Source organism: Oncorhynchus masou, chromosome 13, assembly GCF_036934945.1.
Source record: "Oncorhynchus masou masou isolate Uvic2021 chromosome 13, UVic_Omas_1.1, whole genome shotgun sequence".
Classification (NCBI taxonomy): domain Eukaryota; kingdom Metazoa; phylum Chordata; class Actinopteri; order Salmoniformes; family Salmonidae; genus Oncorhynchus; species Oncorhynchus masou.
The window spans coordinates 53375465-53402219 of record NC_088224.1 but is presented as its reverse complement, the minus strand read 5'-3'; the positions used below and the strand labels follow the sequence as shown (position 1 = coordinate 53402219).

The 26755-nt window shown below is 41.8% G+C and overlaps 1 protein-coding gene across 1 annotated transcript in view; it reads right to left on the bottom strand.

Moving 5' to 3' along the window:
• Positions 1-24741, bottom strand: part of LOC135551488 (keratin-associated protein 10-4-like) — a 37091-nt gene extending 12350 nt beyond the window's left edge. Inside the window, exons 1-8 of the mRNA XM_064982702.1 lie at positions 24520-24741; positions 24386-24418; positions 23530-23587; positions 13329-13471; positions 13040-13174; positions 12494-12723; positions 5692-5723; positions 4588-4730 (exon numbers count right to left, since the gene is read on the bottom strand). Coding sequence (XP_064838774.1) covers positions 4588-4730; positions 5692-5723; positions 12494-12723; positions 13040-13174; positions 13329-13471; positions 23530-23587; positions 24386-24418; positions 24520-24544 — 799 coding nt within the window. The 5' untranslated portion in view covers positions 24545-24741. The remainder of the gene's footprint in view (positions 1-4587; positions 4731-5691; positions 5724-12493; positions 12724-13039; positions 13175-13328; positions 13472-23529; positions 23588-24385; positions 24419-24519) is intronic.
• Between the last annotated feature and the right edge of the window lie 2014 nt (positions 24742-26755).

Genomic DNA, 26755 nt, shown 5'->3' with positions numbered 1-26755 from the left:
CTTTTACTTGAGTCATTTTCTATTAAGGTATCTTTACTTTTACTCAAGTATGGGTACTTTTCCCATCACTGGTTATATGTCATCTCCATGTCATCTACAAGACCCTGCTAGGTAAAGTCCCCCCTTATCTCAGCTCGCTGGTCACCATAGCATCTCCCACTTGTAGCACACGCTCCAGCAGGTATATCTCTCTAGTCATCCCCAAAACCAATTCTTTCTTTGGCCGCCTCTCCTTCCAGTTCTCTGCTGCCAATGACTGGAACAAACTACAAAAAGCACTGAAACTGGAAACACTTATCTCCCTCACTAGCTTTAAGCACCAACTGTCAGAGCAGCTTACAGATTACTGCACCTGTACATAGCCCACCTATATTTTAGCCCAAACAACTACCTCTTTCCCTACTGTATTTAATTAATTTATTTATTTTGCTCCTTTGTACCCCCCATTATTTTTATTTCTACTTTGCACATTCTTCCATTGCAAATCTACCATTCCAGTGTTTTACTTGCTATATTGTATTTACTTTGCCACCATGGCCTTTTTTTGCCTTTACCTCCCTTATCTCACCTCATTTCCTCACATCGTATATAGACTTGTTTATACTGTATTATTGACTGTATGTTTGTTTTACTCCATGTGTAACTCTGTGTCGTTGTATGTGTCGAACTGCTTTGCTTTATCTTGGCCAGGTCGCAATTGTAAATGAGAACTTGTTCTCAACTTGTCTACCTGGTTAAATAAAGGTGAAATAAATAAATAAATAAAAAATATGTGACCTATGTAGTCCAGTAATCTCCTCCTATTAACTCTGTACATGAATGGCGCTGATGCGTTGGTAGTACCCATCTTGGTAACGACCATGTTTTATTTTATTTTTTAATTGACTTTAATTTATTCTGGGGAGCCCAATTGAGACCAGCATCTCATTTGCAATGGTGCCCTGAGAACAAACATTCCATCAACACAGAAGATACAAACTAGTCAGCTATGAATACATTACATCAGGATAATACAACAAGTTATAATAGTGAATTGAAACAATTGCACACTTCAGTAAACTCATTTACAACAGAGTTTTAAACTGCCCTATCGGCACAAGGGAATCGGGTGTACTTTGTTTTGTAAGGTATTGCATAACTGTGGTGCGTTAAAACTAAAAGGTGTATTTACAAAACTTTGTCGAGACAAGCGAGTCCTCAAGAGTTAACCAGCCCTGCAAACAGGTAAACATGAAAGGAGTAATGAAGTGATCAAAGCGACTTTCGTCTAGGTCCAGTCGATCTTCTGATACAAGACGCAGTGATGAATATTGAAACTGTCACCTGTTATAAAGCGAAGGACGCTATTGGTAGATGACATCCAATGGTATAAGAGTAGCGGCTGCTGAATGTTGATAAATGGTGACACTGTAGTCAAGAACTGGCCGGAAAATTGACTGCACACAGGATCCAAATCGGTCAGATCAGCTTTGCACTAAATAACACCAACCAGACCCTCTCTCATCCATTTAGGGTGAAAAGTATACACTCTACAGTGGGGCAAAAAAGTATTTAGTCAGGCACCAATTGTTTAAGTTCTCCCACTTTTCATCATAGGTGCACTTCAACTATGACAGACAAAATGAGAAAAAAAATCCAGAAAAATCACATTGTAGGATTTTTAATGAATTTATTTGCAAATTATGGTGGAAAATAAGTATTTGGTCAATAACAAAAGTTTATCTCAATACTTTGTTATATACCCTTTTTTTGGCAATGACAGAGGTCAAACGTTTTCTGTAAGTCTTTACAAGGTTTTCACACACTGTTACTGTTAGTTTGGCCCATTCCTCCATGCAGATCTCCTCTAAAGCAGTGATGTTTTGGGGCTGTTGCTGGGCAACACGGACTTTCAACTCCCTCCAAAGATTTTCTATGGGGTTGAGATCTGGAGACTGGCTAGGCCACTCCAGGACCTTGAAATGCTTCTTACGAAGCCACTCCTTCGTTGCCCGGGTGGTGTGTTTGGGATCATTGTCATGCTGAAAGACCCAGCCACGTTATCTTCAATGCCCTTGCTGATGGAAAGAGGTTTTCACTCAAAATCTCACAATACATGGCACCATTCATTCTTTCCTTTACACGGATCAGTCGTCCTGGTCCCTTTGCAGAAAAACAGCCCCAAAACATGATGTTTCCACCCCCATGCTTCACAGTAGGTATGGTGTTCTTTGGATGCAACTCAGCATTCTTTGTCCTCCAAACACGACGAGTTGAGTTTACCAAAAAGTTATATTTTGGTTTCATCTGACCATATGACATTCTCCCAATCTTCTTCTGGATCATCTAAATGCTCTCTAGCAAACTTCAGACCGGCCTGGACATGTACTGGCTTAAGCAGGGGGACACGTCTGGCACTGCAGGATTTGAGTACCTGGCGGCGTAGTGTGTTACTGATGGTAGGCTTTGTTACTTTGGTCCCAGCTCTCTGCAGGTCATTCACTAGGTCACCCCGTGTGGTTCTGGGATTTTTGCTCACCGTTCTTGCGATCATTTTGCCCCACGGGGTGAGATCTTGCGTGGAGCCCCAGATCGAGGGAGATTATCAGTGGTCTTGTATGTCTTCCATTTCCTAATAATTGCTCCCACAGTTGATTTCTTCAAACCAAGCTGCTTACCTATTGCAGATTCAGTCTTCCCAGCCTGGTGCAGGTCTACAATTTTGTTTCTGGTGTCCACTGACAGCTCTTTGGTCTTGGCCATAGTGGAGTTTGGAGTGTGACTGTTTGAGGTTGTGGACAGGTGTCTTTTATTCTGATGTTACAGGTCTGTGAGAGCCAGAAATCTTGCTTGTTTGTAGGTGACCAAATACTTATTTTCCACAATAATTTGCAAATAAATTCATTAAAAATCCTACAATGTGATTTTCTGGATTTTTTTTCTCATTTTGTCTGTCATAGTTGAAGTGTACCTATGATGAAAATTACAGGCCTCTCTCATCTTTTTAAGTGGGAGAACTTAAACAATTGGTGCCTGACTAAATACTTTTTTGCCCCACTGTATATGTGTGAGGTCCATCCGATGCATTGTGTATGAAATCTGAAATATTATGAAAGTGTTTTGGTTAAGAGAGGGATGGGATTTTAGAAACATTTTTCTATAAGAGGACATTTTTCTATAACTGTACACAGTAAGTAGTCACCTCCCCCTTGAGTGAGGTCAGAGAGCATGTCAGCCTGCCGGAACCGCCCCTTTCCTGCAAACTGTATAAATTATCTGTTAAGAAATTAACATACAAGAGAGACGTAGAGCTGCAGCTCACGTTTAAAGTGGATTCAAAACTTTTTATCTCAACACGAGGTAGGGACAATAAAGTCACCTCCTGGACAATCACTGGTACGGCTGATTAGCTGTCTGAAGTAAAGTATCTAGAAAGTGAATTGAAGTGGAACCATTCTACTACTCTTCTCAAACCCCCGTGGTACGCTACTCTCATCACCCCACTGGGAACCATCGACACGGCTGGCTAGCCTACCTTCAAAGAAGCATCTTTCAGGGTGAATTGAAGGAGAATAAACTTGTAGTTCTGTTCAGGACTACACGACAAGTCACCGGATACCGGACGACTGCAAAGGAGAACAGTAGAAGATGGGTGGTGGGGGCCCCTTTTGGACAATCAGAGCCTAACAAGCATGGAGCAAAAAGGCCCAACCAACCCCCTTTCAAAAAAGGCCCGGTTAGGAGGGATACACGGCAAACCAAGGCATTTCCACGTAACTACATTCAATATTTCTTACTCCAAGCAGCCAGTGGTTCGTGTGCAAATTATAAGTGAGAGTAACCTGTTTTAGAGAAATGTAATCATCGAATATTGTAAGAGCTTTCATTGTCTGCTTATATGCTCCCTTTATTTATCTTACGGTTCTGACTTGGTATACAGGGAGAACACTGTAAGAATGCCCATGTTCTGAATTCTGTCACTGTGCATTTCAAAAGTGCTAAACAAATTGTTATATTGACTACGTCCGTCCTAGCTCTATCATTAATGTCTTAATCGAATGCCATACTTACGCCATAGTTTGTGGATCTCAATTGTCATTAGAAACCACATTTAAACAAGTCAGCCATATCAGCTATGTTTCTTTTAAAGGCATTAAATGAGGCTAAATCTTATCGCTGCCAGACAAGGCTCCGCTGATTGCCAGGTGTTGCCAGGTGTAGCAGTGGTAAGATGTTGAGGCTGCTGTTGGGACAGCTTTATGTAGGCCGTTTGTGGGCACCGTTTGTCACCGTTATAGTGCAATTAATGTATTGTTTAGTGTTGTGTAGTGGCTTTGCTGGCATGCATCCCACTTGTTATTTTTTCCCCCCCACCAAGATTTACATGCTAAGATTGGCACTGCTCTCGGACTCAGACTCGCAAAGATGCACCCCGAGTCCGAACGATAGGGAAAATATTTTCCACTGTTTATTATAGTGGAAACGCACAAACACACACACACACACACACACACACACACACACACACACACACACACACACACACACACACACACACACACACACACACACACACACACACACGTAGTAAACCTTGTGCTGTCTTACCTGGAGTATGGCTGAGTGTTCCCTCACAGCAGGTCTGGTCATGTGAGTAACTTTGTCCCTGGAGACATGTAGGGTTCACACAGCAACGTTCTGTTATTGGGTTAAAGCAGGCACTTTGACCACAAGGCTTCTCCCCAGGCATACTGCATGTGGAGAAACAGACGCACACACAGACACACACACACACAATTAGATGCATAATAAACATGTACATAAAGACACACATAAACAAACCATAAACATAATTAAATGTACACAAATACACATGCTCAGTTACTCTTTTATTTATTTTTTAAATAATCCATAAGCATGTTTTTAATTATTCCACCCCTCTCAGACAAAAGGTTGACAGTTAAAGGTTGAGGTTATCATAATATCAATGTGCTTGTCGGCAGACCATTCCAATGTCTCGGGCCAAGACCAAGAACCTAAACCCACAAGGAAAATAAAACTATTTGTAACTGTTATGTACTTGAGTGAAGACCCAAAAGCGGTTTTAACAGAAAACAGAGTTCTTTAATGAAAAACAGGAATGGCATAAATCCTCTTCCAACGTTGACAATGGAACAAAAAGAACGTAGTATAGTGCAGGATGCACCTGCCAGGCAGACTCCGACAGGATAGGACAAGGTGGAAGCAAACGAGACGACAGCTTGCTTCTGGCATCAAAAACACAAACAAGAATCAGACACTGAAAGTAGCAGGAACAGAGAGAGAAATAGAGACCTAATCAGAGGGGGAAGAGAGAACAGGTGAGAAAGAGTGAATGAGCTAGTTAGGGGAGATGTAGAACAGCTGAAGAATGAGAGACAGAGAAGGTAACCTAAAAAGACCAGCAGAGAGAGACAGAGTGAAGAGAAAGGACAGGAACAGACATAACAAGACATGACAGTAACACCTACAAAGAACCTTCAAAAAAGCTGACATGTTTAAAAAAAAAAAATATATATATATTGCCTCATTTAAAACAGGTGTCATTCCCATTGTGGCTTTGACCCAAAAGGACCACTTATGATTTTATAACCTGAATGTAAATGGCTGAATTGAACATTGAATAAAGAAAGTTAGACATGAGGTTCAGTGTATGGTTGAAGGGAACCTTACCAGTTTGGAGAACTCTGAGCAATTATTTTGTTCTGAAAAATAGAAAGAACAAAATACACACAAAGATGACAAACCATCATAATGTGAAGTTTCATTACAACCATACAAAACAAGTAGGTTGTTACTAACATTAAACATTGTCCTTTCAGATGAGATATTTCTTAACGGTCAGTTTTTCACTGATATTTGCTTCATGTACAAGTAAAGGCATTGTGGTAGGAAAAGGTTCACACAAAAAAGAGAGGCATGGCATAGGCTGTCACAAATCCCTGGCCATAGAGAGGCTTTTATTCTCTATTTTGGTGAGGACAGGGTGTGACTGGGGTGGGCTTTTTAGTTTCTTTATTTCTATTTCTTTGTGTTTGGCCGGGTGTGGTTCTCAATCAGAGGCAGCTGTCTATTGTTGTCTCTGATTGAGAATCATACTTAGGCAGCTTTTTCCACACCTGTGTTTTGTGGGTAGTTATTTTCTGTTTTGTGTTTCTGCACCTGACAGAACTGTTCGTTGTCGTTTTGCACTTTGTTATTTTGTTTCAGTGGTCAAGTGTTTTGAAAATAAATCATGAACACGTAGCACGCTGCGCTTTGTTCCTCTTCTTCAGACGAGCGTGACATAGGCTAGAGATAACATCAAACAAAACAGCCTCCCCACCCTCCCCAGCTGAGGGACGGGGCTGGAGAAATGTAATCACTCTCTAATTCATAGAAAGAATCAAATGGGTACATATTATTCGTTTATATGTCCAAAAATGGATGTAGCAACTGCTGATTGCCCCTTTAAGGACTTTTAACACCCTTCCACATTACATAACCCCCCCATATACTCAATATTACACATCCCCTTAATATCCAAAATACCTGAATATTGCACATCCCTATAACTTATATTACACACTTGGTTACATCGCATGTTCACTAATGAGTAAGTCCAAATGTAGGGTGAAGATGGCGCCAACAGACATGGCAGCTCTGCTTCTAGCTCCTAAGCAACTTTTCAGTATTTCATTTTTTTGTGTGTTATTTCTTACATTATTAACCCAGAAGGTTTTTTGTGTTATTACATACTGCCAGAAATAACTTTTGGATATCAGAGCGGCGGTAACTCACCAACATTATGACCAGAAATATGACTTTCCCGAATTGGATCCTTTGTTCGTACACCCCAGGGCAATGAACTTATCCCACAGGCTGCTCCAAGACGCCACCAGCGGAGAAGAGATATTCAGAGATGTACTTCTAGTCCAGTGCGACCAGCCACCGCTTCCGAGTATTTTACTCACTACTGTTTAGTCCCTGGACAATAAAGTAAATGAGCTCAGGGCGAGGATCTCCTTCCAGAGAGACATCAGGGACTGTAACATACTCTGCTTCACGGAATCATGGCTCCTTCCAGATATACTGTCACCGTCCATACAGCCAGCTGGGTTCTCAGTACATCGCGCAGACAGGAATAAAGACCTCTCCTCGAAGATGAAAGGCGGTTGTTTATGTTTCATGATTAGCTAATCATGGTGTGCTTGTGATAATGTACAGGAACCTAAGTCTGTTTGTTCTCCCAGCCTAGAATATCTCCCAATCAAATGTTCACCATATTATCTCCCAAGAGCATTCGCTTCGGTTATAGTCACAGCCATGTATATTCCCCCTCGAGCCGATACCATAACGGCCCTCACTGAACTTTGTGCAAAGTGGAAACCACATATCCTGAGGCCACATTTATTATTGGCAATTCAACGGCTCAGACACGAGACGTATGTGGCAGGGTCTACAGACAATCACGGATTACAAAGGGAAAGCCAGGCACGTTGCGGACACATACGTCTTGCTTCTGAACAAGCTAAACACCTTCATTGCCCACTTTGAGGATAACACAGTGCCACCAACGTGGTCCGCTTCCAAGGACTGTGGGCTCTCGTTCTTCGTCGCCGACGTGAGTAAGACATTTAGGAGTGTTAACTAGCAAATTTTGCCAGCCCAGAAGGTATCCCTAGCCGTGTCCTCAGAGCATGCGTTTTCAGCTGGCTGGAGTGTTTACGGACATATTCAATCTCTCCCGATCCCAGTCTGCTGTCCCCACTTGCGTCAAGATGTTCACCATTGCTCCTGTACCCAAGAAAGCAAAGGTAACTGAACTAAATTACTATTGCCCCGTAGCACTCACTTCTGTTATCATTAAGTGTTTTGAGAGGCTAGTTAAGGATCATATCACCTCCATCTTACCTGACACCCTTGACCCACTTCAATTTGCATACCGCCCCAATAGATTCACAGATGATGCACTCACCATTGTACTGCACACTGCCCTTTCCCATCTGGACAAGAGGAATACATGTGTAAGAATACTGTTCGTTGACTGAACCTCAGCCATCAACACCATAGTACCCTCCAAGCTCATCATTAAGCTCGGGGCCCTGGGTCTGAGCCCCGCCCTTTGCAACTAGGTACTGGACTTCCTGACGGGCATCCTCCAGGTGGTGAAGGTAGGAAACAATACCTCCACTATGCTGATCCTCAACACAGGGACCCCACAAGGGTGCATGATCAGCCCCCTCCTGCACTCTCAGGACACCCATGACCCATTACACGATGGCGCCGGAGGAGAGGGCTGCCAACTTATTGGCTCTTAACCAACCATGCTATTTTGTTTGTTTTTTCGCTTTGTTCGTAACTTGTTTTGTACATAATGTTGCTGCTACCGTCTCTTATGACCGAAAAGAGTTTCTGGACATCAGAATTGCGATTGCTCACCTCACGCTGGACAAAGAGTTCTTCTTCAAAGAGTCGGGCGAGAGGGATATACTACTACAGACACCTGACCAGGCCCAGATCCCCGTGATTCGCTGAAGAAGGAAACAGAGATTTCATGGAAAAAGATCAGGGTGCCTTGGGAGGAACAGGCAAAGAGTAGCTAATCTGCCCTTGCCTTTGATCCTGTGAGCTGATGTTCAATCGATGGAAAATAAATGGGATGAGCTGAAAGCATGTATGTCCTACCAACGGTACAATAAAAACTGTAATATCTTACATTTCACTGAGTCATGACTGAACGACGACATTAAGAAAGGCTGGTCATGACTCACATCAACACCATTATCCCAGAAACCCTAGACCTACTCCAATTTGCATAACGCCCAAACAGATCCACAGATGATGCAATCTCTATTGCACTCCACACTGCCCTTTCACACCTGGACAAAAGGTACTGTATGTGAGAATGCTATTCATTGATTACAGCTCAGCGTTCAACACCATAGTGCCCTCAAAGCTCATCACTAAGCTAAGGACCCTGGGACTAAACACCTCCATCTGCAACTGGATCCTGTACTTCCTGATGGGCCGCCCCCAGGTGGTAAGGATAGGTAACAAGACATCTGCCATGCTGATCATCAACACGGGGGCCCCTCAGGGGTGTGTGCTCAGCTCCCTCCTGTACTTCCTGTTTACTCATGATGGCACGGCCAGGCACGACTCCAACACCATCATTAAGTTTGCTGATGACACAACAGTGGCAGGCCTGATCACCGACAACAATGAGACAGCCTATAAGGAGGTGGTCAGAGACCTGACCATGTGGTGCAAGGACAACAACCTCTCACTCAATGTGATCAAGACAAAGGAGATGATTGTGGACTACAGGAAAAGGAGGACCGAACATGTCCCCATTCTTGTCGACTGTGCTGTGGTGGAGCAGGTTGAGAGCTTCAAGTTCCTTGGCATCCACATCACCAACAAACTAACATGGTCCAAGCACACCAAGACAGTTGTGAAGAGGCCACGATATAACCTATTCCTATTCTAAATAGCTTCTACCCTGAAGCCATAAGACTCCTGAACAGCTAATCAAATGGCTACCCAGACTATTTGCATTGCCCCCCCCCTGCTACTCTCTGTTATTATCTATGCATAGTTACTTTAATAACTTTACCTACTTGTACATATTACCTCGATCACCTCGACATCGGTGCCCCCGCAAATTGACTTTGACTCTATACCAGTACCCCCTGTATATAGCCCCGCTATTGTTATTTACCGCTGCTCTTAAATTATTTGTTATTCTTATCTCTTACTTAAAAATATTACAAACGTCTTAAAACTGCATTGTTGTTTAAGAGCTTTTAAATAAGTATTTGACGGTAAAGTCTACAACTGTTGTATTTGACGCATGTGACAAATAACATTTGATTTGACTGTGTTGCCACACACACAATCATCACGTTTGCAGACGACACAACAGTAGTAGGCCTGATTACCAATAATGACAACAGAGCCCACAGGGAGGAGGTGAGGGCCCTGGGAGAGTGGTGCCAGGAAAATAACCTCTACCTCAACAAAATTAAGGAGCTGATCGTGGACGTCATGGAGAGCACGCCCCTATTCACATCAACGGGACCGCAGTGGAGAAGGTGAAAAGTTTCACGTTCCTTGCTGTACACATCATTGACAATCTGAAATGGTCCACCCACACAGACAGTGTGGTGAAGATGGCTCAACAGCGCCTCTTCAACCTCAGGAGGCCAAAAATATCATGTTGTATAGCACACTGTATTACTTATACAACTAATATAAGGACAGGACATGAGACGGGAGTAGAAATTAAAGTGGACATTGTTTAATGCGTTTCACAGGAAGAACATTCCAAGCATTTTAATGTAGGTAAGCAAGGGGGGGTTACAGGTGCCCTAAAGGGACAAAACTAGAATATCAATACACAACATATTCCTCCCCTTTACCTTTGATGACTCATAAGGAAAAAGTAAATATTCACTGTTTTTCCTATTGTTTTCTTTTTAACATAAGTTCTCTTAATGTAAATAAATGAACTTTTCTGAATAACCTTTTCTAAACTAGGGAAAGAGGGTAGACTGCCTCACGTCCCAGACTTAACCCTGGGGTGTAATTCTGCCACAATGTCGGAGGTTAGTCTGAACTATATAGTCAACCTGTCAGGGGGTCGTCTTTCTCTTGCAGGGTAGTGACGACGTACAGATGAGTCTACAGTCACATTGTCTCTGAGTCTTGTGATGATTTTAAAGCTTGCTTCATCGTTTGGACAAACCTTTCAGTGAGGCCGTTTGTTGCAGGGTGATACGGCGCTGACTTGATGTGCTGAGTTCCATATGCCATGAATGACCGGAACGCTTCAGACACCAGTTGGGGGCCATTATCACAAACGAGTTGCGTTGGCAAGCCGAAGCGACTGAAGATTGACCGTAGCTCTTCGATGGTTCTCTCCGCTGACGTGCTCTTCATCACTGTGACCTCAGGCCATTTGCTGTGTGCGTCAACTACGACTAAGGATATTACGATCCTCCAGTGGGCCTGCATAGTCTATGTGGACTTGCTGCCAAGGCTCCTCTGGGATGTCCCATGGGTGTAGTGGCGCCAGGTGAAGCATGTTCCTCATCTTTTGACATGCAGAACATGACTTGACCTTGTCTTCGATAGCTTCATGCAATCTACTTCATTCGCACCATGCCACAGTGCCCTGAATGGAGTTCTTCAAGCACCTGCCTTCTCAGTGGAGGCGGTATGATAACTCGAAAACCCCATAGCAAGCATCCAAACTGAACTGTGAGCTCGTTTCTCCTCACTAGGTAAGGTTGTAGGCTGTCCGACATCTGTCCTTCTCCACGAGTGACAATATCAACGACCTCAGACATCACTGGATCAGTGTGGGTGACCTTTTTCACTTGGACAGGTAACTTGGGCATTCGTCACTTCCTTGAAGTAGAAGATTTGAGCCTGGGAGTGCTCAGTGTGTGCAACAGGTAAGGGGAGCCTTTAGAGGCCTTCTGCACTGCAGTGCTGCTCAGACCTTCTGAACTTGATATCGTAGTGGTGAGCAGATAACATTGATGCCCATCGCTGCACGCAGCTGGCTGCAAGCGATGGAATGCCGGTGTGGGGACCAAAGATAGAGGTGAGGGGTCTTTGTTCCGTCAGCAGTGTGAATCGTCGGCCAAACAGAAACTGATGAAATGTCTTAACTCCAAACACAATGGCGAGTGCTTCACGCTCTATCTGTGCATAATTGCTCTCGGCTTTACTTAAGGTCCGTGATGTGAAAGCGATTGGCTTTTCTTCACCTGATGGCATGATGTGTGAGACAACCGCGCCAACGCCATAAGACGATGCATCACATGCCAACTGTAATGGTAAGTTGGGGTTGATGTGGGTTAGGGCCTCTGACTGAGCTAAGGCTGTTTTCACTTTCTTGAAGGCCTCCTCACATCTAGAATATCAATGCACAACAGATCACCAAGGCCATCTCCTACCCGAGCCACGGCCTGTTCAACCCGCTATCATCCAGAAGGCAAGCTCAGTACAGGTGCATCAAAGCTGGGACCGAGAGACTGAAAAACAGCTTCGATCTCAAGGCCCTCAGACTGTTAAATAGCCATCACTTGCCAGCTACCACCCAGTTACTCAACCCTGCACCTTAGAGGCTGCTTCCCTATGTACATAGACATGGAATCACTGGTCACTTTAAATGGAACACTAGTCACTTTAATAATGTTTACATACTGCTTTACTCACTTCATAGGTGTATACTGTATTCTACTGTATTTTATTCAATGCCACTCAGACATTGCTTAATTCCATTCTTTTACTTTTAGATTTGTGTGTATTGTTGTGATACCACCTCACTGTTGGAGCTAGGAACACAAGCATTTCACTACACCCGCAATAACATCTGCTAAATATGTGTATGTGACCAATATATATTGATTTTGATTTGATGCCCCTAATGTTCTTATATGTTCAGAAGGTTCAGTGCGTATGGCACAAATGTGTTTTGTACCTGAACAGTTTGCGCTGGGGGAGGATGTGGCCCTTTCTGGATGGCAGGAGCACAGCAGCTTGCATTGAGAGGCTGAGGGTTTAATGGGTAAGTGATGTGGCAGCAGCAGTGGCTTCGCGGATCAAACTGGTGGTCTCCACAGCACAGGTGGTGACGGGACATTTTGGTCAGGACCTTCCTTCCTTTAATGATATGTCCACAGCAGAGCTGGTGGTCGTTATTGTAAAGCTCTGTGGAACAGGTAATAAGGATTGATCAAGTGCTTTCAAGCGTTCAGGTCAAGTGTTACAAGGTTGACAATGTGAAAGTGAACATAAGAGCCATGAGGTGCAGGTGGGAAATTAGGCTGTCACAAAGACTTAGCATGAGAGAATTGGGAAACATCTCACAAACAGCTTTCGGAGTAGACAGACCTCTATGGTAAAAACAGTAAAACAACAGCACCTGTTTTTATGGTTTTGGGAAGAATTGTAAAAAAACACAACTACGTAATCGATGATGACAGCAAAGACGTCAATAGATGTGATTAGACCTGATCTCGCTTACCTTTTCCACAACACTTGGAATGGGGTTGGGTCCTGGTTAGAATCTGTAAGTCACAGCATAGCTGGTTGAGTGGATCATAGGCCCTAGAGCCACAGCAATCTGACACCAGCTGGCTCACATGCGGAGTCAGCTGACCTGCAAGAAATGGTTGAATCACAGATAAACACATATCAAGCATATCAAAACAAAACTTGGAAGGTGCTGAGAAAATAATGTTTTCACAGTTATCAGGTTATAGTGAATAGATGTAGTTGGATACTGCTAGGAGACATGACTCTGTCTATCTCACCATCACAACATGAAGCCTGGATGAGGTTGAAGGACCTCTTTCCACAGCAGGACTGCCCAGCCCCCTCGTGCCGTTCTCCTTCACAGCAGGTGAACTCTAGAATGTCAATGTTCACACTGGCGCATACTTGATCTCTGGGAGATCTGCAAGGCAGAGGCTCATCTTCATGTCTATAAGGCATTATGTGCAGCACATACACTCTTTAAAAAAACAGCGTTATCTAGAACCTCTCTGGGATATGTGGGACGGTAGCGTCCCACTTGGCCAGAAGCCAGACGAAATGCAGAGCGCCAAATTCAAATAATTTCCTATAAAAATCAAACTTTCATGAAATCACACATGTAAGATACCAAATTAAAGCTACACATGTTGTGAATCCAGCCAACATGTCAGATTTCAAAAAGGCTTTTCGGCGAAAGCAAACGATTATCTGAGGATAGCACCTCCGTAAAAAAAGAGAGAAAACATTTCAACCCTGTAGGCGCGACACAAAAACGCAGAAATAAAAATATAAAACATGCCTTACCTTTGACGAGCTTCTTCTGTTGGCACTCCAATATGTCCCATAAACATCACAAATGGTCCTTTTGTTCGATTAATTCTGTCCATATATATCCAAAATGTCCATTTATTTGGCGAGTTTGTTCCAGAAAAACACAGGTTCCAACTTGCGCAATGTGACTACAAAATATCTCAAAGGTTACCTGTAAACTTTGCCAAAACATTTCAAACTACTTTTGTAATACAACTTTAGGTATTTTTTAAAAGTAAATAATTGATCAAATTGAAGACAGGGTGATCTGTGTTCAATACAGGAAGAAAACAAACTGAAGCATGCTTTCTGGTCATGGAGGAGGAGGTGCCATGGTGTGGGGGTGCTTCGCTGGTGACACTGTCTGATTTATTTAGAATTCAAGGCACACTTAACCAGCATGGCTACCACAGCATTCTGCAGCGATACGCCATCCCATCTGGATTGCGCTTAGTGGGACTTGTTTTTCAACAGGACAATGACCCAACGCAGCTCCAGGCTGTGTAAGGGCTTTTGAACCAAGAAGGAGAGTGATGGAGTGCTGCATCAGATGACCTGGCTTCCACAATCATCCGACTCCACCCAATTCAGATGGTTTGGGATGAGTTGGACCGCAGAGTGAAGGAAAAGCAGCCAACAAGTACTCAGCATATGTGGGAACTTCTTCAAGAAAAGCATTCCAGGTGAAGCTGGTTGAGATAATGCCAAAAGTGTGCAAAGCTGTCGTGAAGGCAAAGGGTGGCTTCTAACTATAAAATATATTTTGATTTGTTTCACACTTTTTTGATTACTAAATCATTCCATGTGTTTTTTCATAGTTTTGATGTCTTCATTATTATTTTACAATGTAGAAAACAATGAAAAACAATAGGGCCTCAAGGGTGGTGCAGTGGTTAAGGGCGCTGTACTGCAGTGCCAGCTGTGCCATCAGAGACTCTGGGTTCGCGCCCAGGCTCAGGTCCTTGGGGCGACGCACAATTGGGCTTGGTCGGTAGTGATGTCCTTGTCTCATCGCACACCAGCGACTCCTGTGGCGCGCTGGGCGCAGTGCTAACCAAGGTTGCCAGGTGCACAGTGTTTTCTCCGACATATTGGTGCGGGCTGGCTTCCAGGTTGGATGCGCGCTGTGTTAAGAAGCAGTTTGGGTTGTGTATCGGAGGACGCATGACTTTCAACCTTTGTCTCTCCTGAGCCCGTACAGGAGTTGTAGCGATGAGACAAGATAGGGATGTCCTTGTCTCATCGCATCATACCAAAGGGGTAAAATTCAAACAAAAAAAACACACAAAAAAGAAAACAGTGAGGTTGTGTCCAAACTTTTGACTGGTACTGTATTTAAACTTCTTATGGCTGGGGGCAGTGTTGAGTAGCTTGGATGAATAAGGTGCCCAGAGTAAACGGCCTGCTCCTCAGTCCCAGTTGCTAATATATGCATATTATTAGTACATTTGGATGTGAAAAAAACTCTGAAGTTTCAGCCCTATCAAATACACAGTGGGATATGGGTGAAGTTGCACTTCCTAGGACTAGATGTCAACCGTCTTTAGAAACTTGAATGAGGCTTCAACTGTGATATGGGGCCGGATGAGAGCTCTTTGAGTGAGTGGTCTGGCAGAGAGCCAGGTCCTGGTCATGCGCATTTCACATGAGAGGGACCTGCATTCCATGGCTTTTCTACAGACAACGGAAATTTCCAGTTGGAACTTTATTGAAGATTTATGACAAAAACATCCAAAAGATTGATTCTATATTTAGGATGAAATGTTTCTATGACCTGTAATATAACTTTTTGAACTTTTCATCCGACGTTTGGCTGGACCTGCACGAGCGTTTGGATTTGTGTACTAAACACCCTAACAAAAGTATCTATTTGGACATAAATAATGGACATTATCAAACAAATCAAACATGTATTGTGGAACTAGGATTCCTGGGAGTGCATTCTGATGAAGATCATCAAAGGTACGGGAATATTTATAATGTTATTTCTGATTTCTGTTGACTCCAACATGGCGGATACATTTTTTTTCTGAGCGCCGTTCTCAGACTATTGCATGGTTTGCTTTTTCTGTAAATCTTTTTTTTTTCTGACACAGCGGTTCCATTAATAAGGAGAGGTGTATCTAATTCCATGTGTAACACTTGTATTTTCATCAACATTTATGGTGAGTATTTCTGTACAATCGATGTGGCTATGCAAAATCACTGGATGTTTTTGGAACTACTAAACGTAATGTGCCAATGTAAACTCAGATTTTTTTAAATATAAATATGAACTTTATCAAACAAAACATACATGTATTGTGTAACATGAAGTCCTATGAGTGTCATCTGATGAAGATCATCAAAGGTTAGTGATTAATTTTATCTCTATTTGTGCTTTTTGTGAATCCTATCTTTGGCTGGAAAAATGGCTGTGTTTTTCTGTGGCTTGGTGGTGACCTAACATAATCATTTGTGGTGCTTTCGCTGTATCGGGCACTGTGGTGGGATTAACAACAAGATTAGCTTTAAAATGGTATGATATACATGTATGTTTGAGGAATTTTAATTATGAGATTTCTGTTGTTTTGAATTTGGCACCCTGCACTTTCACTGGCTGTTGTCATATCGATCCCGTTAATGAGATTTCAGCCCTAAGAAGTTTTAATAAAAATGTGTGCAAGTACTTTCAATGGTTTGTTCATTTCATTTTTCCAACAAATTTAAATACTTTTTTACGTGATTATAATTTACTCCTTAATAATTGTGAACTCTTGCAACAACTTGCTACGTGACTCCGATTCTGGGAAATTCCAAATGTTTTACTCTGTGATTATTTTACACAGTGCTGTATGCATGTTTGAAGAAAAAAAAGTATATTTCCATATTAGTATTAAGCAGCTTGTTGTGCCCTGAGGTGTAATGGATCATGATGAACGGATGTCAAAACAGTCAGGCAAATTGACATTCAATGATGAGACAACGCATTCACACCATCACTACCCTTACAGATGTCGGCAAATACAGCACACTGAAATACTTGTATTTCCTCTCTAGTTACTGCTGGTGAATTGAGCACCGTGGTCAACAAAATGGTTTAAAATGGAAAATGATCAAATACATTAAAAGAATGTTAAACATTCATGTTTGTGTAATACTAATATTTTGGGTTAGTGTTTATCTGTAAGAATTATCTGTAAGAAATAGTACAAATGTTGAATTATAATGTGTGTTAAAATGTATGTACTAAATATTTTGAATTAAATCATTGGTTTTAAAAATGTATCTCACCCTTTAACGAAAGGGGAAGCTGTATTTTCTCTCACGCCCTGGTCTGTCGCAGAGAAATGCAAAGTCTTAAAAAAACAATGTATTATTTTATAGTCTTTCCTACAATGGTATGTTATAAACATTACTGGTTATTAAAGTTTGTAATGATGTACAACTGTAGGCCTCCAATGTTTTTACATAAAACACTTGTGATGCATGTTTAAATATTAGTAAAATTTGGTAATTAATTCTAACATGTCTTAAAAAAGTTTGTACTAAATATTTTGGAATTAAATAAAAGGAATCTAAAACAGTATCTCACCCTTTAACGATAGGAAAATGTATTTTACATCATCACCCCGGTCTGTCCTGAAGAAAAAAGACACTGAAAATCAGGGTGTGAGTGTGCATGTAACGGGCCAGTAGGAGTGTGTGTGTATGTGTGTATATGTGTGTATGTGTGTGTGTGTGTGTGTGTGTGTGTGTGTGTATGTATGTATGTATGTATGTATGTATGTATGTATGTATGTATGTATGTATGTATGTATGTATGTATGTATGTATGTATGTATGTATGTATGTATGTATGTATGTGTATGTGTATGTGTATGTGTGTGTGTGTGTGTGTGTGTGCGCGCATCTGCACTCAAGGCACTTTCTCTCTGTAGGGAATCGTTTGAAACCAAGGTTTGCACTATCATGCATACAGCATGTCCAGATATCTGCCGACCCCCCAGGGGTTAAACATTGATATTTCTAATCAGCGCCCGGTGCCCCCTCCCCTGTTGTAGACAAAATGTCTCGACATCCCCTCCTGTTGTTTGAATTCACTGCCTTTGTTCTCTAAACCAAATATACAGGGTGTTGCATACATGATATCTCCCGAAAAAATCCCCACCACGGCCCTGTAAACTCATTCCGTACTTTCTCTAGTTAGGGACACGAACGCGGAGCGAGTCTAGTGGAGCATACTTTAACACTATGTTAGCACAGCTTTAGCTTCAAGCCCACAGACCAATAGCCCCAGAATATTTAGCAGCTAGGACAGATAAAAAAAGAGTCTGTGAATCCCTCCTAATGGATATTTCTGAAGGCTACTGGACATAAGTGATTGGGAAGCGACTGTTAGACGGGGATTCTCAGAAGCAAACTGCGCCCTGTCCTTTAAGTAGCCCTTCACGATCACACAATTTTCGGCGTAAACCCAAATAACCACATATCCAAGAATATTTAGATATTAAAAAACGAAAAGTGTGCACTCTGAACGACTTCGGAAGAGCAGATGAAACAGATGCTATTCTACGTTTTTGTACTAACGGCCTTACCCTAACTCCAAACACCAGGCAGCAGTCCCAGGACAGATAAAACGATAATCGGGGAATCCTTCCTTCCTCATGGAACTCTTTTGAAGGGGAGTTGAATATTCAAGGGGATGTGTGTGTATAGAAATATAATATTTAAGAATGATAGGTATTAATTCTAGGCATTTACATGTATGTTTTTAAAAATGAAGACTATTTATACAATGAAACAATGTTTTTTATTCACACTGTTTGTAAACGATAGCTTCTGCCCTCTTAGGGTCAACTTGACCCGCTTATTGATTAGAAAGTATGATTAGAAACCAAGGCCAACTATATTCAATCTGTGATTAGAAACGATAATCAGAAGCTATGACAAAACTATGATAATAAACTATAAACAACTATGAAGACAGGGCGGTGTATGCGTGAATGATGACCTATTATTTAAGTGTGGAATATATTCGCTCTCTCTCTCAGGCTATGAAAAAGACAAAAGATAGGACATTGACTCCTGAGTGTTGAACTTATGCCACTCTACAACAACCCTGGTTGTTTTATGACCCTGAGGGTCATCTACAAACGTTGGAACATCTACAAATATTGAAGATGCAAACATGGGTTTTCAGAAATACATTTGGTTTGCAGATATGTATTATTATAAAAATAATATAACATTATTATCATCATCTTTAGTATTATTATGTTACATGTGAGACATAGACAATTTACAAGAATGTGTTTACCAGGCTGTGATGAAAACACTTTAAAGGAGCTCTAATTCAAACATGCAAGGATATATATTTGATACAATTACCCCCTTTAAAACTGTTGCTGCAATATCACTTCTCAATGTGTACATTTCAAGCTTTCAACAACAATAAACCAACCATCTCAATAATGTTTATCAGACTAACACACTGTTAAGGTTCCTATTTAGTAAAGAAACAACCACTAAGACAAAACACAGAATGTTGTAATATAAGCTGTATACATGTCATTCTACACGGAAAACAGGTACATTTTGAAAGATTATGATGTTGATGTGATTTTTAATGAATCTCTCAATTTAGGATAATACTGTTTATTTTATACTTTACTTCAATTGTATTATTTATCATGTTTCATACTCGGCTAATACAATACCAAGCCATGCAAACAGCTATGGAATTAACCCATAACAGGTGTGTGTCTTTTTTTGGATCAATAATTGATCAATAATTCCCAATAGGCTTATGTCACGCCCTGACCATAGTTTGCTTTGTATGTTTATAGGTTTTGTTTGGTCAGGGTGTGATCTGAGTGGGAATTCTATGTTGTATGTCTAGTTTGTCTGTTTCTGTGTTTGGCCTGATATGGTTCTCAATCAGAGGCAGGTGTTAGTCATTGTCTCTGATTGGGAACCATATTTAGGTAGCCTGTTTTGTCATTGTGGGTGATTGTCTATGTTAGTTGCTTGTGTCAGCATATTTGGTATATAGCGTCACGGTCGTTGTTCATTTATTGTTTTGTTCAGTTTACTTCGTGTTTTCGTCATCCATTAAAACGATGCATTCACACCACGCTGCGCTTTGGTCCGCTTCTTACGACAATCGTGACAGCTTGATCTGATCCTCAACCCTATTACGACAGCATATAATGCACAGTCATATGCAAAACCATAAAACTCTGACAAGAAAACAATGAAAACCTTAACACGACTACACGCATTGCCATTATTTTAGTTACCATCCACCAATGGTTGAATTTGGTACTTTTTCTTTGTACATGCACCAAGCCTCCAAGTGGCTGACAACCGTATTCTTAATGAGAAATATAGTCTAATAAACAAATGTCTGCATAATGAAAGACATGAAAACTATCCAACAATGTATTTCGATCTGTATAAAACGTCAATATTGTCAGTAAGGTCACTGAGACTAACAATAGACAATAGTTATTGTGGGAGGTTTAGGGTTCAAATATATGGGAAGGATCAGGAATGTTAGAGATTTGGTCACAGCGGCGATTTTGAAAGAGGGAGGTGAGAACCACAAAGTACTAGGGGGGTAAGAGATCCTAAAGGTAATTTCATATTTCGGTTTAGGGGGTTATTAACTTTATGGAAAACAATAATCACACTGTGGATTGTAAACATGTACATACATAGAGAGCCAACCCATCAAGATCTAACAGGGATGAGTGGTGATTCATAGTACAACAGGAGTCTTCTGAAACCTGCAATACGTGTTAAATATGTTTTACAAACATCCATGACTGAATGGTTTCACAAACTCCCTTTAAAGGGTAAGGACAATAAAACTGGGGGTGTGGGGCCATACTCTTTCAAAAATCCCCCCCCCCCCCCCTCCAATCAGTTTATGAAATGTCATGACAAATAAATATTAAATCATTGTCCAAGATCTATTGTTGTTAGATGCAATGCGTCTCCCCTTACTGATGTCAGTGAATGCTCCCGAGTGACGCAGCGGTCTAAGGCACTGCATCTCAGTGCTAGAGGCATCACTACAGACCCTGGTTCGATCCCGGGCTGTATCACAACCGGCCGTGATCGGGAGTCCCATTGGCGGCATATATATATGTAATTCTGTGTGATTATTTTGGTATTTTTTATATAAATAATTAAGCCAATTTGTGTATTGCTGATTCAACTTGTTAGCCAGGGTTTGTGCAGATGACCAAGTACTTTACAACAATCAGACTGAATAAGGTGACGATTAATAATTGACTGCTATTGATATTAAAGATCTTCAGATCTTTAAGAGAGTGGATTCAGGAGATAACAGCTCTATATAAATGAATGCTTCCATCGTGCCCCAGGTTATTAATGATTTAATTGTTGCATGATTTAATTCAATCATATTAGGTAATTGATTTGATAAAATAGCATGTCATATAATTTAACCGTTTGCGTGTAGGGGGCAGTATTTTTGTTTTTGGCTAAAAAACGTACCCATTTCAAACTGCCTATTTCTCAGCCCCAGAAACTAGAATATGCATATAATTGTCAGATTAGGATAGAAAACACTCAAAAGTTTCCAAAACTGTCAAAATATTGTATGTGAGTATAACAGAACTGATATTACAGGCAAAAACCTGAGGAAAATCCAATCAGGAAGTGCCTCCTATTTTGAAACCCCTCCGTTCCTATGCATGCCTATCGTCCATTTAAAGGAATATCAACCAGATTCCTTTTTCTATGGCTTCCCTAAGGTGTCAACAGTCTTTTTAGACATAGTTTCAGGCTTTTGTTTAGAAAAATGAGCGAGAGAGATCACATTGCGTAAGTGGATAGGTGGGGGCTCTCAGAGTAAGTTTTGCGTAACAGAGTAAAGCAGCCATTGTTTCTCCCGGTCCTATTGAAAAACCTACACTCCCGGGTGATATATTATCGAATATATATTTTTAAAACAACCTGAGGATGGATTATAAAAAATGTTTGACCTGTTTCTGTGGACATTATGGATATTATTTGGAATTCCGTCTATGTTGTCGTGACCGCTCTTTCCTGTGGATTTCTGAACATAACGCGACAAACAAACTGAGGTATTTTGGATATGAAAAGAATCTTTATGGAACAAAAGGAACATTTTTTGTGTAACTGGGAGTCTCGTGAGCGAAAACATCCGAAGATGATCAAAGGTAAACAATTAATTTGATTGCTTTTCTGATTTTCGTGACCAAGCTACCTGATGCTAAGTGTACTTAATGTTTTGTCATGCGATCAATAAACTTACACAAGCGCTTGGATTGCTTTCACTGTAAAGCATAATTTCAAAATCTGAGATGACAGGTGGATTAACAAAGGCTAAACTGTGTTTTGCAATATTGCATGTGTGATTTCATGAATACTAATATTTTTTATTAATATTATTTGACTGTCGCGCTATGCTATTCAGTGTTGCTGATGACAATTATCCCGCTACCGGAATGGGGTGCGTCAACAAGTTAATCACAGTCAGAGACACAACATTGGGCTACTCTGAGGTGGAGTACCTGGGCTATCAAATCGGGCAGGGAAATGTGAAGCCCTAAGAAAAATATCCCGCTGCAATTAGGTAATGGCCTGTCCCCCGAACCAAGAGGAGGTTTAAGTTGTTCCTGGGGTTAGCAGGCTACTACAGTCAATTTGTACCTAACTTTGCCGTAATAGCTTTTCCCCTCACAGACATAACGAAGGCACGCCGACCCCAGACGGTGCGATTGTCAGGACACAGACTCGGCATTCCAGGCCCTGAAGGACGTGTCATGTTTGCACCCGGTACTCGTCACCCCGGACTTCTCAAAAAATCTTGTCTTCACAAAATCTTCTCGAAAAACCTTGTCCCAAGAGCAGGAAGGCGAGGAGCACCCCATCATGTCTGTCAGCAGGAAGCTCCTCCCTAGGGAGAAGAAATACTCGATTGTCAAGGAGTGCCTCGCCGTGAAGTGGGCACTGGACACCCTCAAGTATTACCTACTCGGGAGGAAGTTCACCCTGATCACTGACCATGTCCCCCTTGTGTGAGAGGTAAGAACACAAATGACCCGCTGGTTCCTGTCCTTACAGCGATGCTCTGTAATCCACAGGCAATCCGGATGCCTTCTCCAGGAGTGACGCAAACCTAGCCCTGAGCACGCCTCTCTACCCCAAGGGTATCCCGGGAGGTCTACCCCAAGGCTCCCTCTGCTGGGAGTACATGGGCTGGGCAATTAGGGGAGAGTGCCAACCAGCTGTGCACGCCACAAAGGGAGCACCATGACACACTGCGAGGGAAGACCGAGAAACAGACACGGAGCAGAATCTGAGAAGAAGGACCGAGCCAAACCTAAGTTATTTTGTTGTTGTGTTTATTTTGTTTCCTAGTAAAGTCGTGTTTTCTGACTAGAACCTCCCTGTCTCCGTGTTAATCTCTGCACACTCAACCCCACACCCCATGGTTTACCACAAGACTCATAAACAGGCAACAGGCTATAGCTGGCTTCATAGTTTTTCTGCCAAGTTGAGTACATGAGAGTATGCAGCGTAGTAGGCCAACAAAAATACAAATAACCCCACTTAACACTGATCTAAGGTCAGTTTTAGGCAACTTCTACACAGAGCACAGATGAGGGAATATATACTCACTACACCTACCTGACATAGAAATCCCTACTATGGGCAGAGACTGGAAGTCCAAAACGATTGATTTGCCCTGTGAGATGGAACAATAGGAACATCCACACATTAAGACAATAACCTGGCTACGTGTTCTGTGAGAAGCTCTAACGCTAACTGAAAAATATCCTATGTAAATGTCCTATGCAAAATATTGTCAATGACAGTGGCTTAGAATTTTTTTCAAATAAAGAATTGAATCATTACTTGTTTCAATTCAGAAATGAAACCCACAATTCCTTTAACCATGTATTACAAAAGAGATGACAGTACATTTGATCTTGGCGTCAAGCTCCTTCAGGAGAGCTCATCGTACGAGCAATGAGTCAATTATTACCCTTATTGATCAACTTCAGGCAGTGAGCGAGATATATATACCAATCTGACAGGAAAAGAAAGCAGAGCCAAAACAGATGGAGGCCGGGCTGGTGGGAACCAAACAACGCATAGCGGAGTGGCAGAAATGTTACAGCAGCAACATTAAGCAGCAAGAAAAGCCTATCACATAGCTTAGCGCAACAGCAATGCAGGAGAAGAGAATGTGTGGGCAGAAAGGGTAAACTTAAATAGACTACAGACATAAGGTTGGAGGAATTTGATAGCGACTGGTGTAAACCGACCTCCTGCTTCAACTGGCTTCGCTTCGTAGTTAGGGGTGAAACATCACAGAGCTCTGTGAAACCACACAGCCACTATGCCCACATTTTTACGACATACCGTACACACATCAACCTGGGTGGAAGAGTAGTAGCCCACACAGCCCTACACCTCTCAACAGTTGGCTCCATTTCGTTCATGCAAACAGATGAATAACATGATAGAGCTTTCCACTTACCAGGTGCGCTGTAGCAGGGTAGAGCGAGAATAACTGCACAAATGAAACAAACAAATGTTAAGAAAAGTCCAGAGGATTGTACAGACAAATTCTAGCGAATGTGCAGGCAGAGTTTGATAGGGACGCTCACATACCAAACATCAGTAGTGGAGTGGTCATGGTGACTCTTTCAATAAAGCAGTCTCACTCTACAATGAAAGACTCTACAATAAACACTCAACTTCAAATAATATTTTTGCAGGAATCTCCTTGCAAATGATTCTGCCGAAGATTGTATCACCACCGGGCTGGGCAACCTGAGCTTTTGCTATCTCTTCTCTTCTGTACTTCAGCCACACCTAAAAGATGTCACGCCTGCTCCCGCTCCCCCTGACTTGTCACGCCTGTTGCTCACCCTCCCTGGCGCTCAAGGGTGCCAGGCTACCCATCATTACGCATCATTGTTTTAACCCTTGTGTTATCTTAAGGGTGAAAAATGACCAACCACTATGTTTAACAACAGAGAAACCCCGCTAAATGATATTTTCTCAACTTAAAATTTGATGACTTTTCCCTGAGTGACCCCAACATTAGATAAAGTGAAACATGGCCTTTGTTCATATTTCCATGAAAGCAGTACAAAAGGGTACAAAGATTGCCTTAGAGTCATTTTTGACCGGGCAGTTATAAAATAATTTGCACACCACAAAACCACACATACACACACACACACGCACACGCACACGCACACGCACACGCACACGCACACACACACACACACACATAATGAGAAATGTAGATTATGTGTGCTACTGATTGAACTAAAACTTTATTTTGCATGGGCAGCATCATCACATTTAGATAAAATTGCATCATCTAAAAGAGATAAGGTTCTTACGCAAACACCCAACAATATGTTGTTTCCTGTACTCAGGGACATTTCACACTACTGAGCCAAACCAAACGAGACAAATCAAGCTGTATTGAGCTATTCAAAGACTCACATCTTGCAACATTAATAGTCTTGGATGTGGCCTCCACTCAATAGAGTTCTTGCGCCTGTTTTTTCTTTATAAACACGTGATCATTACATCAACTATAAGTAATACAGCTTCACCTGGAATGTTTTTCCAACAGTCTTGAAAGAGTTCCAACATATGCTGTGCACTTGTTGGCTGTTTTTCCTTCATTCTGTGGTCCAACTCATCCCAAACCATCTCAATTGGGTTTAGGTCGGGTAATTGTGGAGGCCAGGTCATCTGATGCAGCACTCCATCACTCTCTTTCTTGGTCAAATAGCCCTTACACAGTCGAGGTGTGTTGGGTCAATGTCCTGTTGACAGTCCCACTAAGTGCAAACCAGATGGGATAGTGTATCGCTGCAGAACGCTGTGGTAGCCATGCTGGTTAAGTGTGCCTTGAATTCTAAATAACTCACAGACAGTTTCATCAGCAAATCACCTCCCACACTGTCACACCTCCTCCTCCTCCAAACTTCATGATGGGAAGCACACATGCTGAGATCATCTGTTCAACTATTTTGGTTGGAACCAAAAATCTAAAATTTGGATTCATCAGATCGAAGGACATATTTCCACCGGTCTAATGTCCATTGCTTGTGTTTCTTGGCCCAAGCAAGTTTCTTATTATTATTTGTGTTTGTTGTTTCTTTGCAGCAATTCAACCATGAAGGCCTGATTCATACAGTCTCCTCTGAACAGTTTATGTTGAGATGTGTCTGTTACTTGAACATTTATTTGGGCTGGTAACTCTAATGAACATATGCTCTGCAGCAGATGTAACTTTGGGTCTGTGGCGGTCCTCATGAGAGACAGTTTCATCATAGTGCTTGATGGTTTTTGCGACTGCACTTTAAGACACTTTCAAAGGTCTTGACATTTACTGGATTGACTGACCTTCATTGTCTTAGTGTAAGGATGGACTGTCGTTTCTCTTTGCTTATTTGAGCTGTTCTTGCCATAACATGGATTTGGTCTTTTACCAAACAGGGCTGTCTTCTATATACCACCCCTACCTTGTCACAACACAACTGATTGGCTCAAACGCTTTAAGAAGGAAAAAAATGTCACAAATTAACTTTAACAACAACATCCAAGGGTGGAAGTTGGCTTAACTTCCACCTCTCTTGTTTCTCTCCGAACTCACGTTTCCTTCCTATGTTTTAGGCCTTGTGTTTATTTGACAGGATTATTTGAAGGGATTTTAGGATTAGTTTAAGAGTTGACAGGGCAGGGTGTCATAACGTCTGTTGAATATTTTACACACGGGCCCCCCAGACTATATTCGCAGCAGCCAGTTAATAGGTACTGTGAGTGGATTGCCGCGTGTTGCAAAAATGAATATTACTGTTGCATAATTGATGCATAATTG